Here is a 14,475-nt window from a genome sequence, read left to right on the forward strand (position 1 = left end):
CCTGAGGCGGGCAGAGCAGTAACAGGTCAAAGCCGGGGTCGGGCAAGAGATAAGGTCTCTGGGTCTGACGGGGCCGTCTCAGAAGACACTGGAGCCTAAGGTACCTGGGGAAGGTAACCCCGGCTCAGGACGGCTGCACAGGGTGAAGCCTTGGCCCAGCCCTGGGCTGCTTTCACTGTGTTTTCTCTACAGCAAGCAGGTTAGAGTCATAGACTGGCTCCAGGGCACACCAAGAATGCAATGAGAGGGCTTGGCGCTAACATCTAGTGGCTGGCCACACCCGACAGGTGGAAGACGGCAGGGCTTTAGGCCAGGGTAGAGTGCTCTGGGAAACTGGAGACTGTAGGGACCATCTCAGGATGGCTCTTGGGTGTGACTATGGAAAGGGGGACAGAAGGGGAGGTGGCTAGCAAGGTACAGAACCATGGGGAGCTCACACAGTAAATTAGTTTGTTGTAGGGGTAGATGCCAGGTAGCTACAAGATCTGTGTGCTTCAAGCTCTGAGATGCTCAGCCGTGTTGCACTGGCAGGGTCTCCATGCCACTCTATGGTAAGACAGACTGAGAAGCAAGGCGGAAGCCCCCCTACCCATCCCAATGCGCACTGCAGAGAGGTAACCCAATCTGCCCAGGCCACTCTTTTTCCTGGCTGCTGGTCTACACTAGCAGCAAGCCAGAGGGGGGGAAGGGTTAAATGCAGCTGGGCCTCTTATCTGATGGCTGCTTTGGTGAAAGCTTTTCTGTGTTCCAACTCACTGGAAACTTTCTCTGGAACACAGAGAACACTTTCCATCAGGAAGGCTGGCAGCTGGCCAGACTCAGGACCTCCGACCCCACAAGTTCGAGCATGGCCTTCAGCCTGGAATCTGAGGGCAGTTAGAGAGGCCGTCCAGGCAGCTCCTGAAACTCAAGAAGCCAGAATGAAGCTTAACTGTTGAGTGGCCCCCTTGCCGTATCTCCTGGGGCCTGAGCCTGTAGGTTCACACGGGGGCCTCTGAGAACAGTCCGCATAGGACTCCCTCACCCAAGGCTCGTCACAACTATGTTGTGGCATGTTATAGTAGGTAGCGGTAGGTAGCAGCTGCACCTCTGTGAGCTCCAGATAACAAGGGTCAGCTGATGTCCCAGGCCAGCAGACTGGACTCAGGGAAATAAACTATCCAGGATCTGATACAGCTGTGAGTCCAGTTAACCAACCGCCATGCGGCAACGCAGCCGGTCCAGAAGCTCAGCTGTTCCTCCCCGTTTCCAGCCAACCATATATAAAACTGCCATTTTCACGGCGTTTACAAGCGACCCTTGGCAGTGTGCTTAGGGGTGACATTTCAAGGTCACAGGGTATCTTGTCACTGGCATTAAGTACTATGTGTGCTGGTAAGATGTGGTGCCAGTCCAGTACATTGGTACATGCCTTTCTTTAATCCTAGCACTGGGAGGCAGATGCGGGAGGCTCTCTGGGAGGTTGAGGCCAAGTTCGTCTGCCTGGTGAGTTCCAGGACAGTCAGGGCTAGATAGAGAGGCCCTGCCTCAAAACAACCAAACAGACTCATTAATTAAATGTAAGGAAGTATAATATTTTTTCTTCTTGAGGAAAGGTCTAGGTTAAAGGAGCAGGAGGAGGAGGGGAGGAAGAGGGAGGAGGAGGGAGGAGGAGGAGAGAGAAGGAGGAGGAGGGAGAAGGAGGAAGGGGAAGAGGAGGAGGAAGAAGAGGAAGGGGAGGCCTACAGATTCTGGGCTGCCTCTGTTGCCGTCTTTATGTAGCACATGGATCCCCCTTGATCTCTGCTTACCTCACCCTTGGAATGCTATCATGCTGGATACATAAATGCAAAGGTTCCCTCCCTCCCTCCCTCCCTCCCTCCCTCCATATCTCTTCCTTATTCTCCCTCAAAGCTTCAGTCTCCCAAGAAGCTGGAATTTCAGGTCTGTACTGCTGCCTTATGAATTATTTTATTAGCATTATACTTCGAGAGCCTTTCAAAGGAAGAAACCATCAGAGCAGGCCGCTTGTCCCGGAACCCCACTTTCTAACTCTGCCGCTCACACGCTGCTCTGTTCTGGTCCCCAAAGGTCCCTTCTCATCCTAGGACATAAGTGGTCTCCTCTCTTAATTGCCTTGTGAGAAACACGGAGAAGAAACAGATGAAATATCACCAAAGGTAAATATCACTACTCATTGTAAAAAACCAAAATGAAACAAAGCAAAAACGCAGTGGAAAGCCAAGGTGGGGTGGTGCACACCTTGGGAAACTGAGGCAGGAACATGGGGGGGGGGATTGAAGCCTCCCTGACTGCAAGGTATGTGGTAGGTTGAGGCCAGTGCGGGTTACACAAAACCATATAAAACAACAACGAAAATAAACCTCAGGCACAGACCATTACCTCAAGACAATGGGTGGAATTGCCAGGTTTGGTCATCAGTCACTGGCTGGCTTCTGGTTGCCTTGAACTCCGTGCTGAGAGGCCTAGCAGCAGGACCACACCGTTTAGATCCCACTCCCAAACGGGAGGAACCGGCATGTCGGGCTGTGCGCACGCGAGGCTCCTCACCCTGCCTGTCTCCCGTGAACGGCTTCATCATCAACCGCCCACTTAAGACCTTCATGTGTCTCACCCATGTTGCCTCACCTAAAGGACACCGTGACTCTGTATACTTCCAGTTTATACTCTGCAATGCAGGCGTCTTAGCTGGATTTCTATCGTTGTGATTAAACACTATGACTAAAGCAACTGAAGACAATATTTATTTCAGCATTCACCTCTCAGGCTGTAACTCTCATCACCAAGAGGAGGAACTCAAGGCAAAACCCAGAGCAAAACCCAGAGGCGGTGCTGAAGCGGAGACCATGGAGGAGTGCTGCTTTACTGGCCGACTTGCGCTTCATGGCTTGTTCAGCCTGCTTTCTATGCCATTGAACCACTGTGTAGGGGTGGCACTGCCACAATGGCATCAAGCAGGAACCAAGAAAATGTCCCACAAGCCCACAAGCTCACAAACTTGCCAATAGGCCAATCTTTTTTTTTTTAAGACTTAGATATTTATTATGTATACAGTGGCCTGCCTGCATTTCCACCTGCAGGCCAGAAGAGGGCACCAGATCTTGTTACAGGCCGTTTGCGGCCACCATATGGTTGCTGGGAATTGAACCAGGAGCCAGTGCTTCAGTCAACTTTTTTTTTCTTTTTAAGATTTATTTATTTATATGAGCACACTGTAGCTATCTTCAGACACACCAGAAGGCACAGGTGGCTGTGAGCCACCATGTGGTTGCTGGGATTTGAACTCAGGAACTCTGGGAGAGCAGTCAGTGCTCTTAACCACTGAGCCATCTCTCCAGCCCGCTCCAGCCAATCTTAAAGAGGCATTTTCTCAATGGATCTTCTATCCCCTCAGATGACTATAGCTTGTGTCAAGTGGACAAAAACTATCCAGCACAACAGATCAACTTTATTACATAGCAAGTGGTTTAAAATTGCTTTTCAGTACCTGGGCTTCTGAGCTGGCTGGTGGTACCACCATGGTTGTAGGCTCTGTAAGAGAAAATGGTCAAGATTATATTGGAAGCCCAAAGACCCCACAGACAAGGTTGTTCATCCCTTCTCCTGTTCCACTCTGCCCAAGACATACAGCGCATCCCCAAAGGAACACCAGAAAGCTCACAATGGGCTGAGATACAGGGCACCTTGTACAGGAACCCCAGGCCTAGCCTGAGCCAGTGTGGGCAGGGTTCAGGCTACAGGGCATAGATGAGGTGGGCCCATGTTGGCAGCTTTCCATTCCATGGTGCATAGCAACAGCTCAGAGGAGCAAGCCAGGGATGCAGAGTCAGCCGGGCTGCGTGTATGTCTGAAGAAGGGGGGCTGCTTAGTTGTCACTGCAGGGAAGACCAATAATCTGAGATGGGCTCCCTAGAGCTGAGGGCCTGCGAGCCAGGACACAGAAGACGAGAAACCCTGGGCCAGGGGGTGAAGAGATCCCCGGCTCACGGTGGACCCATGGGTTGGGGTTTTTCCAACGCGCCTCTCAGAGGAGTCGTCCCTGGGTTGGAGGGCAGATGGAAGCTGGACTCTGCATTTTATTTGCTAAACACATCAGTATGGATGCCAAGAGGTGAGTCAGCGCTCCCGAGGGCTTAGTCACTGTGGTTGTGAGCCACCATGTGGTTGCTGGGAATTGAACCAGGAGGAACAGCCCAGGATGCCCAGCTCCAGCACCCATTTCACAGATGGGGAGCTGAAGGCTACGGGTGAAGCTGCTGACTCCCAGGCATCACATCTGGCAGGGTGATGGCTCAAGGGTAGCTGGAGGAGGCAGGTCAGAGACCTCGGAAGGTGGCCACCAGCAACCCCTCAACTACCCCACTTCCAACCGTCCCCGAGCGTGTCCCCAGGCCTCCTGTAATCTCATATAAAGGCAGAACCATGTAAGGACATGAACCACCGCCTCCCTGAGTTCTATGAAGTGAGACAGAAAAACAAACGAACCCTGAAGCCAGCTGCTGAGTGAACCTGCTAACTCCACAAATGCGTTCAAATCGCATCGAGAACCAGGAAGACTGCCAAAGATAGACTGTGAGCCCCATTAAAACAATGGAAAACAATCCACCTCCCAAATCAGCGAGGAGAGAGAAAGAATGCTGTCGAAGGTCTGTCTCCCCAGCACATTTCGGATGTGTAACAAAACTTTGTAACTGTGACTGGATTCGGATGCTAGAAAGATGAAAGAAAACTGAGTAAGAATAAGGGTGCTTCCTGGAAAGGCTCACACTGTGAGTCACGTGGGGGCCAGGAAGGCGGGGCAGGCTGGTGGGCCTTGGCTGGTTCTGAGTCCTCGTCTTCAGCCCAGGGCAGCTTTCTGGCTGGAATTTTTAAAAAGACAATGTCTCACGTAGCCCAGGCTGGCCCAGGCTTGAGACTCAGCACGCAGCTGAGGGGAAACCTGAATTTCTGACCCTCTTGCTTCCACCTCCCCAGTCCTGGGATTAGAGATGTGCAAATGCATCATCCAGTTTGTGTGGTGGGGACTGAGCGCAGCTCAGCCTTGAGAGTGCCGTGGGAATACTGAGGGAGCTGCCATCCTAGTCTGGGAGTAGAAGGTTTTTATTGCGTTAATAGTTGTCTCTGTTAGGGTTTCTAATCCTGCAACAAAACACCATGGTCAAAAGACAAGTTGGTGAGAAAAAGGGGGGGTTATTCAGCTTACGCTTCCACACTGCTCTTCCTCAGCAAAGGAACTCACACAGGGCAGGAACTTGGAGGCAGGAGCTGATGCAGAGGCCATGGAGGGATGTCACTTACTGGCTTGCTTTCCCCTGGCCTGCTAAGCCTGCTCTCTTATAGAACCCCAGGACAACATCCCAGGGATGGCACCACCCACCATGCGCTGGGCCCTCCTCCATTGGGCACTAATTGAGGAAAAGCCTTACAGCTGGGTCTCATGGAGGCACTTCCTCAGCTGAGGCTCCTTCCTCTCTGATGACTCTAGAGCTTGTGTCAAGTTAACACACAAAGCCAGCAAGTATGATAGTCACTAAGTTAACAAAAGATGTTCCAAAATGGTTTTTAGATCTAATTGTGTGGGCTGGAGAGATGGTTCAGCAGTTAAAAGCACTGACTGCTCTTCCAGAGGACCTGAGTTCAATTCCCAGCACCCACATGGTGGCTCATTTGTAATGGGATCTGATGCCCTCTTCTGTTATGTCTGAAGACAGCTACAGTGAATATAAAATAAATAAATCTTAAAAAAAAAATATCAGGGCTGGAGAGATGGCTCAGCAGGTAAGAGCACCAACTGCTCTTTCAGAGGTCCAGAGTTCAAATCCCAGCAACCACATGGGATCTGACGCCCTCTTCTGGTGTCTGAAGACAATGACAGTGTACTTACATATAATAATAAATAAATCTTTTTAAAAAAAGATCTAATTATGCTTCAAGTGGCAAAAGACTTGGGGAGTTTCATTATTGCTGTTTTGAGACAGAATATTATTGTCTAGCTCAAAGTCGTGACAATCCTCCTGCCTCGGGGCTTCTTGAGTGCTAGGATTACAGGGATAATCACTATTCCGGGGGGTGGGGGTGGGGTCTTGGGTTTTAATGAGCAAGCTATGGCTTTGTGAGCTCCGGGGATGACAGTGACCACACAGCCAGGTCCAGAGATAACACAAGACTACGAAATGTTAGTGCTATCCTCAGCTCTGCGGTGAGGGCTGAGACTCTAAGTGTGCCACGGCACCCCGCTGCCAAGCTGTCTTCTCTACACTCAAGGAGACTGGAGCTTGGGCAGACTGAGAAATTTACTTGAAACCAAATGGATGATAAATAATGGAGGTGGGCCAGCGAGTTCCCGTTATGTCTGAAATGCTAGGTCAGGATGGGAGTCTGAAGCAAGACACTCGCTTTCCATCAGCATCCTGTCTGTTACACAGCTTGGGGCTAATCTACCCAAGCAGGGTATCCTCGCCCCGAAAATAGATGGCCACTCCAGATTCTTTTTTTTTTTTTTTTTTTTTTTTTTGGTTTTCGAGACAGGGTTTCTCTGTGTAGCCCTGGCTGTCCTGAAACTCACTCTGTAAACCAGGCTGGCCTCGAACTCAGAAATCTGCCTGCCTTTGCCTCCCAAGTGCTGGGATTAAAGGCGTGCGCCACCACTGCCGGGATCAGATTCTTTAAATAGCAAATGAGTAATCCAGGGGCTGGGGAGTTTTCCCAGAAAGGAGCCTGTGCCTTGGAGGTAAGAGGGAAGACTTCATCTGGAGGACCGCCCAGCCCCTCCTCCAGTGGAAGGTGCCTCTGTCACCAGTAGCAGGCAGCAGAGCTGCCTCCGGAGAGCTGTCCTCAAGTCAGGTTCTAAGCCGTCCACAGTTATGGGGCAAGTGGATGACATCACTTCATCATCCAGGGGACAGAGATGGCACCTTCCTGCCTAACTTGCGGTATCACCTCAAGGAAGATAGGAAGTAGGCCAACAGCCGCAGAGGCGCTTCCTAGGGTGCGATACCGGATGGATATGCAGTGCCCGGCCGTGCAGTGGCATAGTGCAATGGTAGGGGCTCCTGACTCTAACTCCCCCTTGGGGCTTGGGTCAGCTATCCACTCCACATGATACAACCCCACCTCACCCCTGACTCTGCTAAAGGGGACTTTACACATCTTAGGGGTGCCTCTTGCTACACGTTCCCTGCCCCCATGACTGTGTTTCTGGGAGTATTTCGACAGTGAAGGAAGGTTGGAAGGAGCAGAGCCCTTTGAAGATCAAAAGACTTCCTGCCCTGCATCTCAGGCACAGGGCAATGAAGATGTGACACACACAGTCCCGGGCGGACGAGGGAACTGGCCACAGCCCTCGGAACGTGGTCTGCTAAGTGTCTCAGAGTTTTACACTCTCACCTTCTCACTTAGCTTGTGGGCTCTCAGGAGGCACACCCCCGCATCACAACACCTACAAGACCACTCAGTGCTACATCTATCTTACACCAAAAATCTTAAGTGTCCTCTAAAGACAGACACACAGGGCACCTGCACCCGGGACAACTGGTGTCACTAAAAAGAGCAAGATGGCCAGGGAAGGGGTGAGATTAAGGAATTTACTTGGTGATGCACAGCTTTAATCCCAGCACTCAGGAGGCAGAGGTGAATTTTTGAGTTCATGGCCAGCCTGGTCTATAGAGCAAATTCCAGGACAGCCAAGGGTACATAGAGAAACCTTGTCTCAAAAAACCAAAAACAGTAAGAAAGGAAAAAAGAAAGAAAAGAAAAAGAAATTCACTTGAAACCAGATCTGGGAGGCTGAGGCTATGGGATTCCAAGTTTAAGGTCAACTCAGTCACACAAAAAGAAAGTTCCTGTATCAAACAAAGAACCCATAAGATGTCTTTTGTGTGCTGAGTTCATCCAAAGACCCCACTCAGGGAGAAAAAAAACAAACAAACCATAAAGCAATGCCTGACTTTAGGAGGAAGTATACATGCCTGAGTATGTGCTGGCATGTTCTAGCATGTGCTGGCATGTGCTGGTATGTGCTGGCATGTGCTGGCATGTGCTGGTATGTGCTGGCATGTGCTGGTATGTGCTGGCATGTGCTGGTATGTGCTGGCATGTGCTGGCATGTGCAGGAACCCCTCAAGTTCTCAGCAGCCTGCGAGGAGGGAGGATGGGCGTCCAGGCACAGCAGTGCAAGGACTCCTTCAAGGTCTTCCCTTAAACTTTCTGAATTTGGACACTGGCTGTGAAGACTGACACTCACAGGACAGCCCACAGCAGTGTGCAACAATCTCCAGTTCCGGAGGAGTCAACTCCATCTTCTGGCTTCCATGGGCATCCAACATGCATACCGTACACACGCATACATTCAGGGGAAATTCTCACACATATAAAATAAAAATTTAAAAGCAGTCTTCTGGATCTTAAAATATGTGGATTTGCTAAACTCAGGAAATAAATTTGGGCCCGGACATTGTGGCAAACACCGTTAATGCCAGCAGTCAGGAGGCGGAGACAGGTGGGGCTCAGAGTTTGAGCGGCCTGGTCTACAGAGTTTGTTCCAGGACAGCCAGGGCGATACAGAGAAACCCTGTCTCAAAAACAAACAAACAAACAAACAAATAAATAAATAGATTTTGTAAAGAGAAAATACAGCACCTACATTTCCCCTAGGTCGGGGTCAAAGGTCAGGTGACTGAGCAGCACCAGCTTCCTCTCACAGAAGTGATGTCACTTACCACACAGGGCTTGTCAGGATTGGGTGGAAACACACCCAGTGACTGGCCCGCGGTAAGCAAGCCACACGTACAGGTGGGTGGCTTCCACTGTCAAGAAATAAACTGTAAAACTGAGCTGTCACCCGGGTCAAACGTCAGCCTTGGAAACTGGAGAAAGCCGAGAGGGAGAGGCGCCCTCCCGCAGGAAGGCGTACAGTCAGAGTCCCGTGCTTGTTTAACAAACAATTCTGTGGGGCAAAGGGATACAGGTGTGGCCGTCCTGCTTTTCCACGGCCGGGCGGTGGCTGATCCCAACCTGCGTGAGAGCGGCAGGCTTTTCGCCCACACACCACTCCCAGGAAGTGCCTTGCTACAGCGGGAACCCCGGCCACTAGTTGCAGATCTGGAGGTGACCCATGTCAGCAGTGCACAAGGCTGAGGCTGTCCTGCGTCCCGATCATGATTCTCTAACAATGGGCAGATCTTGGCGGCTGGAGTCGGGAGGATAAATTAACAGCCAAAACTAAGCAATGGGCAGGCCTGGCTTCCATATCCAACCTCTGACAATGCATCCAGGGGCGTCACAAGACCCCACCGCTGGTCCCAGCTGATAGACAGTGCACGAAGTGGACAGGATTAGATTCAGCAAGATGGCTCAGCCGGTAAAAGTGCTTGTTCTGCAAGCTTAAAGACCTGCGTTTCATCTGAAAGTTATTCATATGTGTCACGGAATGTGTATGCTCATAGTCACAGGTGTGTCTCACACACACACACACACTCACACTCATATACATACTCACACACATATATACACTCACACACATTCACACATACTCAAAACACACACATACACACTTGCACACACTCACACTCATACACAGACCATGAGTAACAAATGTTAAAGAAAGTAAACTGAAAATATGTTAGAAAGATGCTATTCCTAGGGGCGGGACACTGATGAGATGGCTCAGTGGTTAAGGATACTTTCCTCCAAGCTGAACAACCTGAGTTTAAGCCCCGGGGTCCATACTGTGGTAGGACCACATACTACGGGGGTAGCCTCCTACAAGCTGTCCTCTGATTTCCACGTGTGCCATGGGGACTGCACTCACACACACAAAATAAATAAATAAATAAATAAATAAATAAATTTAAAGATTTAATTTCTTATTTCATGTATATGAGTGCTTTGCCTGCATATATGTGAGCTCACCACATGCATGCAGTGCCCACAGCAGCCAGAAGAGGGCATCAGATCCTTTGGGTCTGGTGACAGGTAAGCTGCTTTGTGGTGCTGGGAACCGAACCCAGGTCCTCTGGGAGAGCGGCAAGTTCTTTCAGCCCATGAACTGTCTCTCCAGCCCCAAACTTTTCTTTCTTTTTTTCTTTCTACTTGAACTTCTCTGCTTAGCTTCTGGTCATTCATTATTCCAAGCTTCTTTGGGGTGGGGGTGGGGGGGCGAGAGGTGTTGGAGACAGGGTCTCACTATGTAGCTCTGGCTGTCCTGGGACTTACTGTGTAGACTAGAGTGGCCTCAAACTCAGGGAGATCCGCCTGCCTCTGCCTGAGTGCTAGGATTAAAGGCGTATCACGATGGAGGCGTTTCCCCATCCAGGCTTTGCCTTCTCAGGGGACGTCAGCTTGTGCCACGTTGACGTAAAGCTAGTCAACACAGTGTGGTGGGGATCAAGACCTGGTAAATGCGCCCACCAATTTACCAACTGATAAAACTACAACGTGGACGCGCTGAGCAGGTGCAGCATACAGACCATACAGCCGCCTGGGCCGTGCGAATGAAAGTGACCCCTTCCGGAATCTCGAACAATGAGGTACGGCCGCCGAGGCCCCCCACGGTCTCCTGGGCAGAAGTGTTGGCATGGATCTGAGATCAGATGATTACACACATGACATTCCTGCGTTTCATTACGTGCGACTTTAATTTCACATCCTGTTTTCTGTTTTGTTTTGTTGAGACAAGACCTCAGGTAGCTCAGGCTGACCTTGAACTCACTGTGTAGCTGAAAAGAACCCTGAACTCCGGATCTTCCCACCTCTACCTCCGAAGAACAAGCCCTCATGTCCAGCTGCATGCAAGGTTTTTTTGTTGGTTTTGTTGGTTTTGTTTTGTTTTTTATTGAAGGAAATAACTCGCGGCCTGGTTACAGATCTGGGGAGGGTGCTTACACAGCACATACAAGGCCTTGCATGTGGGCTCGAAGCAAATGCTAAACTCTAGCAAATAGCGTCCATGCGGGGGTTGGGGAGCTGGGGGAGTGCCAACAATTTCCTTGAGATGGATTAAAAATAAGACGGAGAATGAGAGATTTTGACGGGGAGACACTATGTCCGTGTATGACAACAGTCACCCTGCTGCTTAAGCAAAGCAGCCGAGGACCAGAGGACCCGGGAGAGGTGTTCAGCCCCTGCTTTCTCAGTCCAGTGGTCCCCACTTTGTTCCAGGGCAGAGGGCTTGCGGTCCTTTCCCCAGGGAAGGAAGAGGAGAGGGTGGGCAGAACTTACAAGAGAGTGTATGAGGTTAATACACTCTTTTTTTTTTTTTTTTGGATTTGTTTTTTTTGAGACAGGGTTTCTCTGTGTAGCCCTGACTGTCCTGGAGCTCACTCTGTAGACCAGGCTGGCCTTGAACTCAGAAATCTGCCTGCCTCTGCCTCCCAGAGTGTTGGGATTACAGGCCTGTGCCACCACCGCCCAGCATGAATACACTATTAAACTGCTGACTTACACCAGCTGGAGAGATGGCTCAGTGATTAAGAGCACTGACTGCTCTTCCAAAGGTCCTGAGTTCAAATCCCAGCAACCACATGGTGGCTCACAACCATCTGTAATGGGATCTGATGCACTCTTCTGGTGTGTCTGAAGTACAGCTACAGTGTACTTACATATTACCATAAAGAAATCATAGATTTTTAAAAAACAACAACAACATATTTGGTCATAAATCCAGATTTCATCTACCACATATCGCAGGATAGAGCATGTGAGGGATCCCCTGGGCCTGGAGTCACAGACAGTCACAAGTTGTAAGCCTCCCTGTGGGTTCTGAGAGTTGAACCCTGGCCTTCTGGAAGAGCAGCCAGTGCTCTTAACTGCTAAGCCATCTCTCTCTCCAGCCCCTGACATGATCCTCTGAGGATCTGGTTAATGGCCAGAGATGCTTAAATGGTCTGGGTTCTAGGACCAGAACTCCCAGTGTGAAGGGCAGAGAGGAACTTCACTGTGCCGTGCTGGACAATGAAATGATTCTCTGTGGACACCGGGGCAGGGGTGGGGTGGTGACAGATGAGTGTGGGGGAAGTCCAGGACCTTGAACATGGCAGCAAGTCTGGGGCTGTCCCCCTACTACAGGCTGAACCATGCAAGTCACACAGGGAGCCCGCAGCTGCCTGAGACTGGAGGCTTTATCCTTCCGGAAGCACACTCCAGAGCACGGAAATAAATAGGTGGGCTAGGGACCAGCATCCTGCCTTCCCATGTTTGAAGTCTTCTGGGCCGCCAACCTTGGGCACAGGCATTATAGCAGAGGGGAAAAAAACACTTCAAGAATTGTGTGGTGGTGCATCCCAGCACTCTGGGAGGCAGAAGCAGGCAGATTTCTGAGTTCAAGGCCAGCCTGGTCTACAGAGTGAGTTCCAGGACAGCCAGGGCTACACAGAGAAAGTCTGACTCAGAAAAAAAAAAAAAAAAAAAAAAAAAAAAGAATTGTCTTCCTGCAAGGCCTAATTCAGAGGTGAAACTGAAAATCTATACATATACACACACCCAGCTCACACCCACACCCAGACTGCTCAGGCATCCCGCCACAATCCCATAGCATTAAGACCCCACCCCATCCCACCCCACTCCACCCCAAAACCATTCCCCACTTTCTGAGTCGGAGGTCCCAGGGATAGGCCACTGGCCATCAAGAAGTCCACAAGGGAACCCTTTGCAGAAAGAACTGCATTCCTCAGGCTACAGTCTGCAGTTGTGCCAAGGATTCATTTGCATGGACCCTGGATACTGTATCCCACACTGAGTGTGGCCAAGGTACACAGGGGTGTGGCACGGACACCTGCTGCTGTGCCACAGACGCACACACACTAGCTCCGAGGCAGGTGCCATGCCCCTCTCGGTGACCCTGGGCAGCTGCTTCTCCTGTTTCTTCGTGGATTCTGTGGCAGGAAGAGCGAGCATCTCTGAGCAGCTCCACTTCAACCTGCACCCATCCGAGGTGGCCCAGTGTTAGCCCAGCAGGACTTAGCTGAGTGACCTTCACAGAGCACAGGATTTACAGCTCTGGGTCCTTGCAGTCATGAGGTGGGCAACACAGCTGTTGGACTACAGAGCATGGGAGGGACCTGGCTCAACAAACAAGCATGTTTCCACTACAAAGAGTCTGGCACCCGGGAGACTCGGGAGGGACAAATCCCCTCCTCCTAACCGGTGTTGGGTTCCCTCACGATTGGGAGAGCACTGTCCTTGGACAGGGCCACATGTAATATGAGATGGCTCAGCGGTTAAGAGCACTGACTGCTCTTCCAGAGGTCCTGAGTTCAATTCCCAGCAACTCCATGGTGGCTCACAACCATCTGTAATGGGATCTGATGCCCTCTTCCGGTGTGTCTAGAGATAGCGCCAGTGTACTCACATACATAAAAATACATAAATGTTAAGAAGCAAAGCCAGTGGAACAGAGGAAGCTCAAGGGCTCCAACCCCAGAGGGCCAGTGACATTTCTTAGTAGCCAAAGATCTACTTTATCTCAGAGGGGGCACTGGGCTGAGAGATGGGCAAGTGTGCACCCTGGGGAGACAGGTGGCCATTTATACACGCAGTGCAGTAACGAGGAACACAACCGAGGTGGAAGGAGAGAACCGGGGAGCGCTGGCCTCTTTATGGACACACCCACGTGAGCACACGGGCTCATTCTAACCCACCCACCACTTCTCTGTGATGTGCAAGTGCCTAGTCTTAAGCATTGTCTTGCAATAAGAGTAAAAGTATGTTCGAGGCCAGCCTGGTCTACAGAGTGAGTTCCAGGACAGCCAGGGCTACACAGAGAAACCTTATCTTGAAACACCAAAGAATATATATATATATATATATATATACACATATGTATATATGCATATATATACAATGTATAATATATTACATTATATATATTATATATAATAAGTCACCCTTTCCTCAACATAGTTTTACTGGCTGTACATCATGTTAACTCGCTCACCCTCCACCCCGGAGAAGTGGCTTAGTGGTTAAAAGCATCTACTCCTTCCAGAAGATCCGAGTCTAATTCCTAACACCCACACCAGGTAGTTTACAACCTCCTGTAAATCTGGATCCAAGGGGCATTCACTATCTCTGAATTCTGCAGACTCCTCCTGTGCTCATGTATGTGTACACGCGTACACACACACATATACACTTAAAAATAATAAAAAACAATTGTTAATTTAAAAGAGAAAAGAGAGGTCAGGTATAGTGACAGTTTTAGCATTTAAGAGGTTGAGGTAAGAGGGTCTTGAGTTCCAAGAACCTCTCTCTCCCATCTCGTCTCTCTGCCATACACACACACACATACACACACAGACACACACATACATATACACACACACACATACACACACACACATACACACACACACACATACACACACAGAGACACACACAGACACATACACACACACATACACACACAGAGACACACACAGACACATAGACACACACACACACACACATACACACACAGACACACATACATACATACACACA

The 14,475-nt window shown here is 50.1% G+C and overlaps 1 protein-coding gene across 1 annotated transcript in view; it reads right to left on the reverse strand.

Moving 5' to 3' along the window:
* Window positions 1-14,475, reverse strand: part of Spire2 (spire type actin nucleation factor 2) — a 38,757-nt gene that overhangs the window by 20,998 nt on the left and 3,284 nt on the right. Inside the window, exon 2 of the mRNA XM_052167119.1 lies at window positions 3,488-3,531. Coding sequence (XP_052023079.1) covers window positions 3,488-3,531 — 44 coding nt within the window. The remainder of the gene's footprint in view (window positions 1-3,487; window positions 3,532-14,475) is intronic.

This window comes from Apodemus sylvaticus, chromosome 21 (genome assembly GCF_947179515.1).
Source record: "Apodemus sylvaticus chromosome 21, mApoSyl1.1, whole genome shotgun sequence".
Classification (NCBI taxonomy): domain Eukaryota; kingdom Metazoa; phylum Chordata; class Mammalia; order Rodentia; family Muridae; genus Apodemus; species Apodemus sylvaticus.